This window comes from Panulirus ornatus, chromosome 42 (assembly GCF_036320965.1).
Source record: "Panulirus ornatus isolate Po-2019 chromosome 42, ASM3632096v1, whole genome shotgun sequence".
Taxonomy (NCBI): Eukaryota; Metazoa; Arthropoda; class Malacostraca; order Decapoda; family Palinuridae; genus Panulirus; species Panulirus ornatus.
Window position 1 is genome coordinate 24,892,557 of NC_092265.1, and position 17,212 is coordinate 24,909,768.

The window sequence follows — 17,212 nt, forward strand, 5'->3', positions numbered from 1 at the left end:
ATGGAGAACTTATATAAAAACAAGTTATAATTCTTGCATTTAGTCTAAGCATGAACGGGAGGGTAGAAACACAGACATCACAACAAATAACCTCGAAGGGAAGCAAGCAGTTGTGGCCTTAGAGAGAACACTGAAACAAGGGTTATAATAAAGGAGGGCAATCATTAACTGAGTTATAGAAAACTAAATATGTGATCCATACCAGTACATATCAAACTCAACTTGGGTCTCGTGCATCAGAATGGCAGACAAACATCAAAAACAAATGAATATCGGTTAGACGAGAGGGGGGATGTGGGGGAGGGGGGGGGGCTTACATGATGAAGTAAGGAATGTGGAAAATAAAAGAGTATACGGTAAAAGGATGGTTGTTATGCTGCACTATAATGATGGTATAGAGAACAGATGATGCATATCCTGACTACCCTTTAGTAAAAAGAATGAAAACAGATATCAATTAGGAGTGGATAAGGGTCACGTGGAAGGATTGAGAGAGAGAGAGAGAGAGAGAGAGAGAGAGAGAGAGAGAGAGAGAGAGAGAGAGAGAGAGAGAGAGAGAGAGAGAGAGTATGTGTGATCATCACTTGTGACTACCATTTGTGTGGTTATGGGAAACATTCTTACACTCGTGTAAACCCATCTCTATCTACCTCTTATATATATATGTGTCGGGTCTTTCCCGCTGTGTGTGTGCGTGTGTGTGTGTGTGTGTGTGTATGTACTGGGTGGAAGGCATTTCACAGGAGGAATGTAAAGCCATGTGCGGTGATCACTGGTGAAGATTCCTTGATGATCCAGTATGCTGTGATGTAGGGAAAATGCACTGTGGTCGTGTCTGACGGAAAATCTCGGTGAAGAAAACTATGTCTACAACGTTACTGTGACCCAGACGTTCTCCTTGTGCAAGCAACGCTGATGTCTGCCTCCTGACGGGAATATGTCCCACAGCGCCTGCTACAGTGCCTGTGGACGACCTGGTGGTAACTGGCTAGAAAAGATGGCTTTCATGACCCAAACTTTGTGTGAATTAATATATATCAATGATCATCTCACACTACGCTTATAAGCTATGGAAAATAAATATTCTCAAGAAAAATCTTAATTCTTTGGTTCTCTTTCAAATTTGTCACAAAACTACGTATGATCTCGTAAGGGAAGCCATATGGCGGTGTTTACAAAGCAATGAAATTAATTAGTGCGGTTATAATCTAACCTTCAAACTGTGGTGTGCATAATGTGAAAGACACCAGACCATACAAGGGTAACTTACAACGAAAAAATGAAGGCTGTCAAAATATGAAAAATTAATCAAATGTACGTAATATGTCTCTCTTACTTTTTCAACCAAAATTCAGAAATAATCAGTCATATTTCGCATCATCTAATGTACTGCACATATATATTTTTCCTTGGCGGGAGGGCTACTGTTTAGAAAGGACTTGTTAGTGCAATTAATCTAACAATGTTCTAAAATTTAACTTGACGTAGACGGAGAAATAACATCATCCTTATACGAACTGGTGCTAAACAGTGAGTTACAGAACCTCACAGAACCCGTCACTTGTGAAAATCTGGAGTTCTCTGTGAATAACGAGATTTTCAGTCTGTCTGGGTAAACTGTGCAGAACTGCTTTCTCTATCTTTCTCCAAACTGACAAAGGTGCTTTCAAACACTACTAGTATAATAAAACATAATATACATGTAACTGACTCGTGATGCATTCACGGGCCGTCCAGGGTCGAGCGCATGGGTTCGAATCCTGGTTGCGGCAGGCGGTCCACAGTCAACGCAGCTGTTCATCCATCCCTAGGGGCTGGTCGATAAAATGGGTACCTGCCTCAGGCAAGGATATATATATATATATATATATATATATATATATATATATATATATATATATATATATATATATATATATATATTTTTTTTTTTTGCTTTGTCGCTGTCTTCCGCGTTTGCGAGGTAGCGAATATATATATATATATATATATATATATATATATATATATATATATATATATATATATATATATATATAGTTTGTACATGTGTAATAGTTTACTATGAGTTCTCTGACATATGAGGACTTGTCAGTGATAACACAAAATCCATAAACTTTTGATGCATAGTTTTTGATGGAGACGAATCTACTCCGCAAACTTTGTAACTTTTGATGCACAGTTAATGAATGAGACATAACACACTCCACAAACCTTGGCATTTTTGATGCACAGTTACTAGATGAGACGTACACAGTCCGTAAACGTTTGATGCACAGTTAATGAATGAGAGAAATACATTCCACAAACTCTGGCACTAGTCATGCACAGACTTACACACTCCACAAACTTTGGAATTTTTGATGCATGAATATAATAAATGAGACATACACACTTTGGAACTTTTGAGGCACAGTTATTGAATAAAACAATCCAAAATACTTAATGAAGTATTTGGAACTTTTTCATTTATACTTAATGAATTATGAAACTGAATAAGTTTAAAACAAAATCTACAGTCTTCTTTCCTCTCTTTTCAACTTCCTTTCTGTTCCTGTACGTTTGTACTGAAAGCCAATCCTCGCTAATGAAACGAGTAAAAGCCACATATCCAGAAGAAATCATGAAACTGGCACTAAACTTTTGCAAAGATCTGAGCCTAACAGTTTGTATCAGCATGACATAATGAATGCATCTGACAGATCAGTAAAGGCTGTTGCATCCCTGGATGGTTCATAACAACTACATTTTGGTCTCACTCCACAAAATCTCAGGAAATTACAGAAGGAATTTTATCACAACTCATACACAGAGTCTGGGTGCAATTAATCCAATAATATGAATACCATTAATAATATTTTGCACTAAAGCAAATTCTTTTTGTAAAATTAATTAATTCTGAGATAAAACAACTCAATTTAGATATGTACTTTTTCACATACAATTTTTGCAAACTGTATATATATATATATATATATATATATATATATATATATATATATATATATATATACATATATATATATATATATATATATATATATATATATATATATATATATATATATATATATATATATATATACTGTCTAAATCTTATGAAAAGGGTCTTTGATATTACTTTCTATGCAGTTAAATGTTTCCGAGTTTTAACTTGGCAAAATTTTGATAATTTTTACATACCTGTGATAATCCAATGGCACTGACTATAGCATCTAAGAACAGTTAGGTGGCAATAAACACAATTCTCTAAGGAAAATGAGAAAGGAAATGGTTAGTCAATCTTCTTTTAAAGATCTTTCACAATGCAAGCATCTTGTAAGTTCCTGTAACCCTACACAACACCATGGAGTAGAATACATGTTTCCTTGTGTCAGAAATCATTAACATATCTCCGAATAACTACATATAATTCGTCTGATTAATAATTGAACCTTTGTAAGCTTCTTCCTCCCACTGCTTACATACTATTGGCATATTGGAGATGTGACGGACTGTCCTGTCCTCAGTGTCACACACCAGCTGGTGCAACTGTGATAGGAATTAATACAATGATGAGTTCCTGAAGACTCCTTGACTCCAAGTCAAATCTGCGACATGTGCGACACCGCTATATGAATCCCTACATACAATACCGGTAAACAAACGTGTATAAAACACATGTAGAAATTTGTGTGTGTGTATATATATATATATATATATATATATATATATATATATATATATATATATATATATTGCAAGAGGTCAGAGCGGTGCGAATTATCTAGTATATGCATACAACCATGAGGAAAATGACGGAACTTATCATTTATAATTTTCCTCGGGTTTACATATATATATATATATATATATATATATATATATATATATATATATATATATATATATATATATATTTTTTTTTTTTTTTTTTTTTCCTCCATGCCCGCCATTTCCCGCGTTAGCGAGGTAGCGTCAAGACCAGATGACAGAGCCTTAGAGGGAACAATCCTCACTTGGTTCCTTGCTCTGTTTTTTCTTTTGCGAAAAGCAAAACAGGATTGGAGGATTTTCAGCCCCCCCGCTCCCGCTCCTGTTATTCGCCTTCTACAAGAATATATACATATATAGCCCAGGACTCCTTTCACGTGAAGGCTGCGCTTCTTCCAGTAGCATGGGAATGATGGACTCTTGTGAGGTGTTAGGTTCCTGCGGGTTCTACAGTCCTCTCTTGCGTCAACAGGCGACGGTGACGGCCCTCGCCGTAGAACCACAAGCGCAGGCGGAGTCCGGTAACACATACACACACACGCAGGTGTACAACACTCTCCTCTTCATGAACGTACAGGTAATATTAAATAGCAAACTAGTGTATGTAAAGGACGCATGCGCAGTAAACCTGAAAACAGGCAGAGGGGTGACCACTGGCAAGGGTCTGTTTTGGAACCACTGCTCCGTCTGATCTCTGCAGATAACTTGTCACAAGGAGTCAACTCCTCCAGGAATATAAATTTTTGCAGATGATGCCAGAGTCGTGAAGGGAGGTAAAGCTACGGCAGAGGTGATTGTATCCAACTACAAGGGTAACCAGGGGACGCCCCATACCTGGTCTGGTCTATGAAAACTGAACCCAAGTGAGCTCAAGGCAATGAGATTGGAATACACAGAGGAAAGATCATAAGCAGTGCTTACCATGTTTCTCGTGATCATCAAACCCAATACTATAGGCATAAGAGGAAGCATAAAAAAGGGATATAAGAGAATATATATATATAGCAGCTAGATATAGGCATAACAGAAAACCTATAAAAAGGGAATATAAGAGAATTTATAGCAGCTACTCTATGAATTTGGTCAGCTTGAATATATTAATGTCTATTTCGACAACAAATGAATAATGACCCTCCATACCTCGTACTGGGAGAGAGGGGACTCCCATCTCTGTCTCGCCCCCACCCACGCCCATTCATGTCTGAACGTTTCGCTTACGACTTTATGGATAGTTTCTTTCCATGGGGGAGGGGGGGGGGGGGGGAGCCCCTCTGGGGTTTGGTCGCACCATCACGGACCGAGCGAATGAAATGAATTCTAGACTTTCCTTTCTGGCATGCAGCAAGCTGCTCACGGTCGCCAAACTTTTGTTCGCAAAATTCCTGCCAAAAATGGGGATGATTTATGGCCAAATTTCGCCCGTCGAATACCTCTCACTACCGCTAATTTTTGCGCCTGAAGTTATCGATCATCATATTCATGATGAGGCCAGCAAAGATGGTGCCAGAATCCAGAGAGATGAGTTATATAGGGGAAGGTCAGAGGCGCTGAATGTGGCCGAAATGAGAACAGAAGAGTGAGCGGTGACATGATCACAACCTTTATCTTTATAAACCAGTTTGATGATGCTGATAATGAGTAGTTTTACGAGAGATGACAGGATATAACAACCAGAGGACACAACATGAAATCAAGCTAGAAACGTGTTAGGAAGGATGCACAGAAGTGCTTGTACAGTATAAAAATGGTGGGTGAATGGAATGAAATAAGTTCAGGTAAAGTGAGAACAGTTCGAGAGATGGGGACCCACGAGTGTAAAAAAATTCTCCACGTACAACACAAAAAAGTAATTACAAATATACAATCATACACACACACACTCTCTCTCCCTCTGCGGGGAATCCAAACTATTACTATATCAGTATTTCAATTACCATCCCATACACACGTTGCAAAGAAAACCACCAAGAGTTTAACCTATGAAGCTTCAGAAATATTGCAAACACAAGAATGCATTCAATACTTCCGTCATTATTATGGACGCGCGTATATATATATATATATATATATATATATATATATATATATATATATATATATATATATATATATACCGGTACCTCTTTCTAAGAGATTCTTTCCTACATCCAGAATCTATTTCTAAAGGCCTCTGCAGCCCAAGCCAACGATTCTTCCTGTAACCAGGAAAGATGGACTCGGGAGATTTTTATTTTACTTTTTTCTTTTAACTTGACCGTACTGCCGGTGCTGCAGCCTCGCCAAAATGACTATATTCGCGGTGTAACCTCAACGAGGCGGCGTCCGGTAACACCTCTCTCTTTATATATATATATATTCTTTATCTATGGGGATATAAAAACTCATGAGTGGCAAGGGAGGTTAAAAAAAAAATTCCTCCTATATCATCACTACAAGTAAGAGCAGGATCAACGCCAAGATTTTATGGTTTTGTGTGTGTGTGTGTGTGTGTGTGTATACCAGGACTCCGTCCATTTGAGGTTACTATGCAAGTGATAAAGTCAACTTTGGCGAGGCTGTATCTCTGGGTGTAGCCATTCTCGACACAGAACTTCTCGCTCCGATGGAGTCCACATTTCCCTCCTACTGGAAATAGCGCAGCCATGGGCTGTAGGAGCCTTTTGAAAGATCCTGATGTATATATATATATATATATATACATATATATATATATATATATATATATATATATATATATATATATATATATATATATATATATATATATATGAACCCTGGGGAGAGAGAAGGAAGCATCATCCTTGTATTGACTGAGAGGAAGGAGCTGGGTGGAAAGGGTTTTTGAAATCTTTCTCTCCTGTATCATCATTCTAAAACTAGGATCAGAAAGAGCCATGCGAAGATTCGGTTACTGCTGTATATATATATATATATATATATATATATATATATATATATATATATATATATATATATATAGCTTTCTGCAGCAAGCAGAAGATATATAGGTGATATTCTCTTTCATTACATACACACACACACACACACACACACATATATATATATATATATATATATATATATATATATATAAAGCTACACTAGTCATGGATAAGTGCTTTGACAAGAAGTGCACAGGGTATTTGCATCTACATCAAGTTTCTGGGAACACTCGCAAGGTACTTACTAACTTTATACGATTTTGCTTTGTACACGTGAACTACGTCTGCTGAAGGCTTGTATGGTTAACTGCAGGTCCTGCTTAACCCAGGATAAACTGATGAGATTTTTTCTCACTTGATGATATAATGTAAATAATGTAGTGTGATGCATTATATTACTGAAAACACTAACATTGGACCACATGTAAAAAAATGCAATATATATATATATATATATATATATATATATATATATATATATATGCGTAGAGTAGAAAGACGCTAACAGCAGTTCTGTATGTAGTATGTACTTCCGTGTTATACGTTTACTGTATAGAGATGAACTAAATCTGCAACTACATATACAGCATCATGTGAGTACTTCAAGGGTTCTCCTGTCACCTCCATTAACATCATCATATTTGCTTTCATACTGGCTGTTGTCAATGGTTTCAGCCAAGCCATTAATCACACGTGGGGGATCCAATTCTACACAGTAAACTTATTCTATAATTCATTTCATTATCCTCAAGAGTTCAATGTCTCACACACACAATGGAGCAACGTTTACAATTAGCCAACACTTCTGTATATACTATGTTCACAAACGTTTTGTAAATGTTCTGCACATGAATGGAGCCACGACAGCAATAAGTCTGATTTCATAGTGAATATAGTACTTGTGAGTTACCAATTGATTAAAGAAAACCCTACTTTTTGTATGATCTTTACGTAAGCATGTCACATTACAGGAAGCTAATTCCAATACATCGTAGTATACCCAAGTTGTCTAATTCTCTTTGATGAGCAAAAACATACACAAGACCACCTTCCGTTTACACTGCTCAGGCAATTAACTAACGGGAGGATGTCCTACACAGCGAGAGAATCCCCTTCCCACTCCGTCCTGGTAGAAAAATGTCCCCCCACCTCCCCCCCACGCCCTCCTCGCTGCACCAACGCACCCTTCTTGGCTTATATAGACAAAACTGATAATTCTCGTTTGTTTTTTCATATATGAAACTTATACCAAAGAGTATATGATGAGAGAAGAAATGTATGTCTTTCTATAACAGACTTACCGTTTAATATAATGTGTGAGCTACAGATTGGCCACGTAGATTTAAATGTAGAAAATCAGTTAGGATTTTCTTTTTTTTGGCCAGCGTACGTTGCGCAAAAAAAGCGATTATGATAGCAATATTTTCATGTCCGAATAACGTACTATATTTTCCGCTGCTATTAGAAAACGACCGCAAGAAATCGGTTAAGAATATTACACATCCGTAAAACGGTCAAAAATCATATATGCTGTTATTTACGAACCGTAGAAGGACCGGCATGAAATTCTGCTAACTTGCGGTTAAGGTTGCTAGAGAACTGATCAGTGGAGCTTATTCCAGACAAAATCAAATACTCTTGATGCATGTCAAGAGTTATCCGAACCCAACTGGTATATACACAGAAAGCTGATGTCCGGTTCCTCAGCCCCAGCGATTTTCTGTTCGAAGATGCTAGTTTCACGTCTCCAAACTACGGTCATATACTGAGGGGGGAAAACTATGTGAAACGAGCTGCCCAGCAGCATAAGTAAGGATAATACGAGCCGTTAAACACCTACGGGCGTCTTAGTTTAATGAGCCACACCCACAGTAAAATTCGAACATCACCATAGAGTCGAGGCACTGCCGGCTGCAACTACTGTACACCAGTAAAACTGATACCGTCTGACTTAATAAAACAAAGTGCATCCATACAACAACATTAAATACTTTCTGAAAGTAGGTCCGGTAATACTCTGGAAAAATAACAAGCGATTTCCTTCTGATGTCCAAACTTGAAACTGAAAAGTACCAGCCTCACGTTATGAGGTCACAAAAATAAAAATAATACATCATGCATATCTGTCAAAGCTTACATTTCCCTCTATACACAAGGTTAGGAAATGTTGCTCACCAAGCAGTACGTCTACACTTCATATATATATATATATATATATATATATATATATATACTGAGACTATACGACAGAGAATCGCAGACAGCTACGTGAACCTGAAGATAGGCACAAGTCAAACTAGGTGGTCTACTAGGCCAGAGCTACCTCATCATGCCGTCCCACTGTCAAAATCGTGACGAAATTAATCAGAAGTTTGATGGTATCGTAATGTGCAAACAACTACAGACGATCTGTTGTGGCTAGTAATGATTGAAAATAAAGTAATCATTATATGAAAAAAAAATAATAATAATCTTCACACGTTACCTTGGTCTCCTAGCAGAGCTGACTCAAGACCTTGGCTAGGTGAACTTGTATGATGCAAAAGTTCATATAAACACAAAGAACGAAAATCACTTTAGTACTTGGCCAAGTTATTATCTTCTGAAATACAATAAGTATGATATATTAACTTTTTCTGGTGTATTGCCAGTGAAGGCAACACAATTCACTTTCACAATGATCAACACCTCTTTCTCTAGATGGACTGTTGTCACTGAAGCAGGCTATCTTTTTTCTCACTAAACTCCATATAAGAATTATTATCTGCTTGAGCCTTGTCAATATTCTATCAATTCTAAAATAACCATAAACAAAAGAAACTAAATGTACCAAATCAAAATTTACAAGTACCTGTAAAGCCAAAGGGAAATGAATCGCAAGCAGATGAAAGCATCAAGCACACTCTTCTGTCGGGCCGCTGTATCTCCACCAACACCACACTCGAAGGAATAAGGTTTAATGCTTCAGGCAACTATTCGATAGAACTCATAAATGTCAGGTGGAGTTTACACAGAAGTTTGATCAAGTGATCATACTATAAACACCTTGCTTTCTAAAACATTATACGGATGGTATATCCATGTAATCCGAACACATCACAAGACAAGTTCTCGCTCACTAAAAACAATAAAAAACTGACACACAACTGTACACCACTTTTACATAAAATCCTCTGATATTAACTGAGTAGCTACGGGAATGTGAAACACTGCGAACGAGACCCACTACAGCACAAGTTGTCACTAATGATGTAGAGGGGTCGGGAGCGGTGCGGCAAGCATCCCCCTAGACTAGTGGGCTGTGGGGGACTGGCTGATGGTGGTGGTGGCGGCGCGCGGCCACACTGTAGTGCTGGCACAGATACCACTCACACTCTGCTTGGCTGGCAGCTTGCCTGTGTGCTGCCTCCTCCTCACTCTCACACTTCTTGTCACCTCCACTCAGCAATCAATACAAGCACAGCACTGTCTGCTTGCAGGAGGCAGGGAGGGCCTCCCAGGAGAACCACGAGTGCTCGGTGCAGGTGGTGGTGAGGTTGTGGAGGGTAGAGAGGAGCAGCGCGAGTGCAGTCGTGTACTGTGGGCGTGAGACACCTAGTAGCGGCAGCATGCAGTAGCACCACCAGCAGCAGCCAGCTCAGCGCGGCACTACTCACCTTGGCCGCTGCAACACTGCAGCACCAGTGCCGCGTCCACCGCCTCACCTTATCTCCTCACGCAAAACTCCCTACGCTCAACCCGCCGCACGACCGCGTTACCTGCACTCGCCACCGCCGCGCAAGCACGACGCTCAACGCTACTGCTCCGCCCGTTGAATGCAACTGCAACCGCAAATGTCAAACACGCCAAAAAAAACTGCCACATTCACTGTAGCAAGATTCGCGAAAAATTTTCTAACGATGTACTTATCCCCGTAAGATGTCCGTGTGAGGTGGACAATAGTGATAATAGCATTAATAGCCGTACGTGATCACTGTATACTTACTGGCATAATGAAGTCATCAGATACACATTGGTAGTCATGCATTTGACGAAATCTTACCGGAAACCTCCAACTCCTCGGTCGGAGTTTGGCTTCTAAGACTTCCTGGAATCTTTATGGCTCAATAGACGACAGAAGCTCAAACAAGTGACGAGCGCTCCCGCTCCCATAGCGGCTCGATGGGGAGCTCTGATACTTTTCTTGCCAAGCGACGCGCATTCCGCCGTTCGCTGTGCTTGCAACCAAGTCCCACGTTATTCGTTCTATAGTATACCCTACGTTTGAATCGCAACTATACATCGGGAAAATCACTCGTTTAAAGAATTTTTCCGTTACACAACTTAGTCATACAAATGTGTAAGATATTTATGAACTTAAAAACGAAGTGTCTATAGATGACATTGTCGGAAACGTGATATATAGCCAAATATTATTCAAGTGTAGAATACCCGACAAAACATGTGGAGGCCTACTAGAGAGTCACCAAACATTGATTTAAAATTATTATTATTTGCCAAACGCATCGATTGATTATATCTATAGGGCATTCAAAAAATACATCAATATATTCTAAATTATTAAGGACAATAAGATGCATATTGGAAGCTCAACAGCCGTAAATAATTTAGAGAGATTTGTCGAACCTCTGGCAATCGTGGTGCTGAGGCCTGACTTGCAGAGGCGCGTAGGCATGAAGTCAAAGATATGCAATTTTTAATATATCTGTCTTATATTCTGTCACAGAGCAGCACTTTCTAAGATTTCTAATTTTATATGAGTGAATCATGGCAATTGATAACACATGAATACGTGCACACAGAGTGAGATGGACTAGATATAAATATTTTCAAAAGTGATATCTTGCAACTCTTCGTACTGTCAACATCCGCGTATAGGTTACACGTGATACCGGGGAGGGGATGGGGGGGAGGGGTGGAGGGACTCAGGGAGGGGAGGCTATGGTACGAACCACGGAAAAGTGCTCGCTTCCTGTACCCTATTTGTTTGATCTTCACCGTTCAGCGCAGCTTTCGGGTGAAGGTTATGCACTCGGTGGTATAATTGGGTGATGATGGTAACCCAGACGAGAATTGCCTACCTATGCCAGGATGTAATTTTCCCTAACGCCGCTCATCAGTCAGACAGTTTTAACTGACATGTTCTTTTTTTAACGTCTACTCAACGTTAAGGCTGTGAAGGAAGTCTTTTTCATTTTTCATATAAAAATTCCTTCATAACAGAGTTGTGGTGATAAAAGGTCAGTATTACACATACTGGAGAAACCGTCAGGTTGTCTCGTTTATCCTATACACTACCGGGCTAATGTCCACCGCAGGAACTGACGTACAATGGTAGTGGTGGGGAGGCGAGATGGGGTAGTGGTGGGTTGAGGGGGGGAGGCATGACGGCTTCTGTGGTACCTGGCGAGAATAATCGAACACTAAACATTCTCCCAAATGTTAATGACGACCATAGGAAACAATATGGTTAATTACCTATAACGTTAAAGCTCTCAACTCCCTTATGACCGCTTTTTTTTTTTTTTTTTTGAAAACCAAGAGTCTTCAACCTTCTCAAAAATTCTTGAATATTTTGCTTCTCTCTCGTTTTCTCGGTTTCCTTTATATTTCAATTTAGGGCCGGCGTTAATGTGGACTTTAGCCGTGACCGAAGCCTCCAATATATATATATATATATATATATATATATATATATATATATATATATATATATATATATATATATATATATATGGCTCCAGGGCAGGTCATGATGGAACCAAAACTAAGGTTAAATAAATAGAGAAGTCCCTCCATCTTACCCGCTCGGTTACGTAAATCTATATAAAAAAAACGCATAAAAAAGAGACGAGAAAGAGTGAGAAGACAAGAAGTAGGTCTGTCTCCACCCCATCCCCCCATAATACCCCTCCCACCACCTCCTGCCTCCTAATCCCCTCCCCCATAATTCTCCTTCCACCACCTACTGCCTGCATGCCTCCCCCTCCCACCACCTCCTGCCTGCGCACTCCCCCTCCCACCACCTCCTCCCTGCACACCCCACTACCACCACCTCCTGCCTGCGATCCCTCTCCCTCCACTGCCCCTTACCTCCACACCCTCTCTCCCCCTTTCCCCCCTCCCACTACCGCCTGTCTCCACACCCCCTCCCACCACCTCTTACCTCCACAACCGCACAATCCCCCTCCCACTATCACCTGTCTTCACACCCCCTTCCACCACTCCTTGCTTCCACACCCCCCTCTACCACACCATAAGGAAGGGGAATTGTAGAGGACGTGAAGATAGGAAGAACAGAACAGGTGTATAGTGTATGAGTTAATGTGGATAGATGAGACGACCTTTTCGCCGTTTCCCCCGTTAGCGAGGTAGCGCCTGGAACAGACGAAGAAAACGGCCTCAGCCGCTAACATCCATTTTCTCGCCGTCGTTCTTAATGCAAGGCAGCCAGAGCTCCTTGTCCACTCCCAGAAGCACAACTGCACGACCGCTGAACACGATGGCACGGCGCCTTGAGCACGACTGCACGACCACTGAACACGATAGCACGGCGCCTTGGACACGGTGGTCAATGGGACTATTTTGGAAATCTCCTTCGCTATCTCCCCGAGGCAGTGCTGACGGAGGCGCAGCAGACCTGTGGTCGAGTCAAGACGGCCCACAAGACATGGTCCAGGTCGAGTCAAGACGGCCCACAAGACATGGTCCAGGGGATGCAGGGCGGGAGATATTTATGTGCTATGTTCGAGGCGAGGTAGACTATGCATCGCCTTGGTTAGGTCGCCCTAACAAAGGCGACAACACAGGAACCGTCGCACCAGGAGGTCCAGGGATAGCCAGGCACACGATGGTGGGTGGGTGTCAGGACTGAGAGAGAGAGAGAGAGAGAGAGAGAGAGAGAGAGAGAGAGAGAGAGAGAGAGAGAGAGGTGGGGGGAAAGGTGTTTGTTAAAGGAACGTGAGCACCGCCTTCGACTGGAGGTGACATCGCTGAGGACCAGCGAATTCAAAGGATGATTTTGTCCTGATGAGTGGAAAGACGAAGTTAGGAAGACGACAAGGAAGCATTACCAGAGTTGCAGACAGATGGGAAAGCCTTTACACAAGCTGGCAATCAACGGGGGGACTACTTTCTCCTGTAAGTAAATACAGGGAGTAGCAAACATACCCATATATATATATATATATATATATATATATATATATATATATATATATATATATATATATATATATATTGTAAATGAGACGTGACCTCTGATCACCGTCAAAGCAGGGAGCAGCTGTACCGTGCGGTGGTCGGGGGGGGGGGGGCCTGCACCACGCGGTACTCCCACTGTAACTTGCAGACCCCGAGAGTCCTTGATGAAGGTCAGCGGGTGTGGTACGGACCACCCCGCACTGGCCTGAGTGGTGTATGGCAGAGCCAACTCAAGATGCCATCAAGGTGTGAAGCACGAGGCCAAAGTCAGACCCGGCGTGACTCTGGTAGCAGTCAGCTGGTGGGTGAGGCTGGCGCGGCAGCACGTGAGGGACGGCAGCCCTGCAGACGGACCCTCGGCTGGCTACATCCGGCACGGGAAGGTCCCAAGTTTAATGTATGGTCTGAGCGGCGTAAAGGCCACACGCGTCGGGAGACATGGCCACCTCCCCTGGGGTGTGGGTAGCCTGGTCACATGTGAGTCACACAGGTCCAGCAGTGCGCCCCTCACCGTATGGACACCGAGGGATGAATCATTATGACCCGTACACCTTGAAGGCCTAGGATGCTCCTCTGGGAACGCCAGATATTGTTGTCACGTGTGGGCTGGACTGGATGGTGTGAATAACACAGGCAGTATACATACATTGTCTCACGGGGGAGGGGAGTGGACCTGGGGGACTGCAGATGAGCGCCTTGGTAAGAGATTGAGTGTAGGGTGGGAGCGTGTGTGACAGCCAACGACCTGGGCTGTAATGGAGTGCCTTGTGAAGTATATGGCCACCCTTGTCCTTCAGCAGACCGTATAATGCAAACACATCTACTGCCACCCACTCCATCCCCTACAACCGGCTCAACCCTAACATAATCCCTCTTTCGAAGATTAGATTCAAGGACCCATCCATACCTGGGATTTCAATCCCATAACTCCACCTCTAACTGCTGGCTGCCTTAGAATATCTACTGATATTCTTAGCAAATTACACCGTCGTGTTTTCTCCCTTTGTAGATGCGCTTTAACAACTGGGCAACGGATGTGATCTCTGACCTGACCGACACTTCATGAGGTCAGGTCATCATGAATCGTATCGTCATATTCATGGGGGTTTCAGTATGTCTGGGAGATAGACAAGTTCCTTAAGAGAATTATCTGCAAAGTCAAGAAGGCGTAAATGCCCGACGAGTTGTAAGGAGACACTCGGTGTTTGGAGCAAGGCAGTGTGCTGGAGAGTGTGAGGCGACGGGAGAGCGGGGTTCCCCTCTGTTATCTCCGATATACAGGGCGTGACGGGACCAGCTCACCTGCCTTCGTCATGTACCTCTGCTGGTGTCGGTGATAACATCTGACGTGGACGGTGAGGCCAGCAGCAGACGCCAAGCCCCACCCCTCCACCACGGCACCTGATGCGGTGCGGGCAAAGGGCCAGATCCTCTCTCTCTCTCTCTCTCTCTCTCTCTCTCTCTCTCTCTCTCCCTCTGTATTATCGCTTTCAAAAAGGAGTAGAAGCAAGGGTGGGATTTTTCCCGAGAGGATCCAGTTCCTGATACAACCTCGCTCTTGCGGGAAAGAAAAGCACGTATGCTTTTCCTCCCTCTTTCTCTACAGTGGAGTTCCCCAAGGAGCAGTTCTTTCTGCAACTCCGTTCAGTCTCATCCTATAAGACCCCCCATTACCTCAGGCAAACGCCATCATGAGCGTTCTTTCATACACAGACCACCTCACGATCACATCACAACAATGACACCACAGTAGCAACATCAGACATGCAGCGCTACATTACACGACCGGAATAATGGCTCACCCCGTAGAGAATGTCAGTATCTCCACAGAAGTTTGAAGTCACTCTTTTAACCTCGGACAGTCACGAGTCCAGATCACACTTTCCAATCACGTTGAATAGACAGTCACTCCCTCTTAACTAAACACCAACCATTCTCGGCATCATATAAGAAACACATATGACATCCATTACACTCCCTCCTTACCATACTTGGTACTGCGATCTACGCAACAGTACCATAATCCCCCCACCCAGACCACTCTCTAAACTAAATACTAACCCCTTGGTAGAAAGGGCTTACCCCTGCCTCACACTTCAGTAACGTCTACTGAACTGATTCCCTCCGTCCCTGACAAATAGAACACTGACACAACACATACACATTGAATAACCGTCAAGCACCAAACGACCGATCTCCTAACTCAGTCTTAAACTCCTACCTACCAGATATACACCCAGGAGAAACCACACTCCCCAGACACACACGAGTCACTCTGCCGTCAACACTGTGGGCATAATTCATCACCACAAACAACGTTTCAGCACATCCCAAGACCCTTCACGCCCACTATGTGACTGCCATATAGAAGACACCGAGAACTTACAACCCTTGTCGTACAATCTCAGCTCAGAGACGCACTCACAACATTACAACAGTGTACGACTTGTGGTTCCGATCGGTAGACGTGGCCAGCTTACTGAGTCCTGCAGGAACCTCATGAAAGTAGAGGGGCGCACGGGCCAGGATGCCAGTATATATATATATATATATATATATATATATATATATATATATATATATATATATATATATATATATATGGATAGATAAATACAACAGATACACATACACTAAACAGGGTGTCAACTTCAAATATTTTCTTAATCAGACAGAATCTTAATTACTCATATCAAATGACAACCATACACCAAACAACGAATTTTCATACACCTGCAACATTAGGGATGAAGACTTGAGAAGAGAATCTGGCTGCCGCTGATAAAAAATCAGGAGTAACTAAGTTGAACCTTATTGAATGCAACACCGCCATCAAGCAGGCAGCGCGAGCGCGCGCGTGTGAACAAATGTGTTATGGTCTTGTGCTGGGTAGATGTAGTACCACTAGGGTAGGTCCGTGTACCCAAATGGAATCTTACGAGTGTGAGGGAGGTAGTTTATCTCCGCTCTGAGAATTAGCACAGAGGTCGTCCAGAGGGTTTTCTTACGCAGCCTTACTTAGACTTGGCTATCTCCGCGTCAGGAAGCAGCACATACAACAAGGACTTCACCTTGTGATGGCATGGCAGTCTCTCGTGATGCAGACAGCAGGGAACCATCATGGCAGGGTCGTCACAGCGTCCCAACAGCTTTTCCGTTCGTCTTACGATCAGGGATGCAATTTGCTACTGTGTTGACGAGTCATGTGCTACATCTGCGTGGTTCGTGATGTTGTCACGGTGTTCCGACTGGTGATTTTAAAATCATAAACGATGTTTTCATCAACGATGCAATCACCCTTTCATTAACTATCT

General features: G+C 42.0%; 1 protein-coding gene across 3 annotated transcripts in view; it reads right to left on the minus strand.

Moving 5' to 3' along the window:
• The window catches only part of LOC139761989 (uncharacterized), a 209,179-nt gene extending 198,688 nt beyond the window's left edge, over positions 1–10,491 (minus strand). Inside the window, exon 1 of one of the 3 annotated variants that reach the window (XM_071686764.1) lies at positions 9,547–10,491. In XM_071686764.1, coding sequence (XP_071542865.1) covers positions 9,547–9,589 — 43 coding nt within the window. In that variant the 5' untranslated portion in view covers positions 9,590–10,491. The remainder of the gene's footprint in view (positions 1–9,546) is intronic. The other 2 variants (XM_071686765.1, XM_071686766.1) reach the window with 2 other exon arrangements.
• Between the last annotated feature and the right edge of the window lie 6,721 nt (positions 10,492–17,212).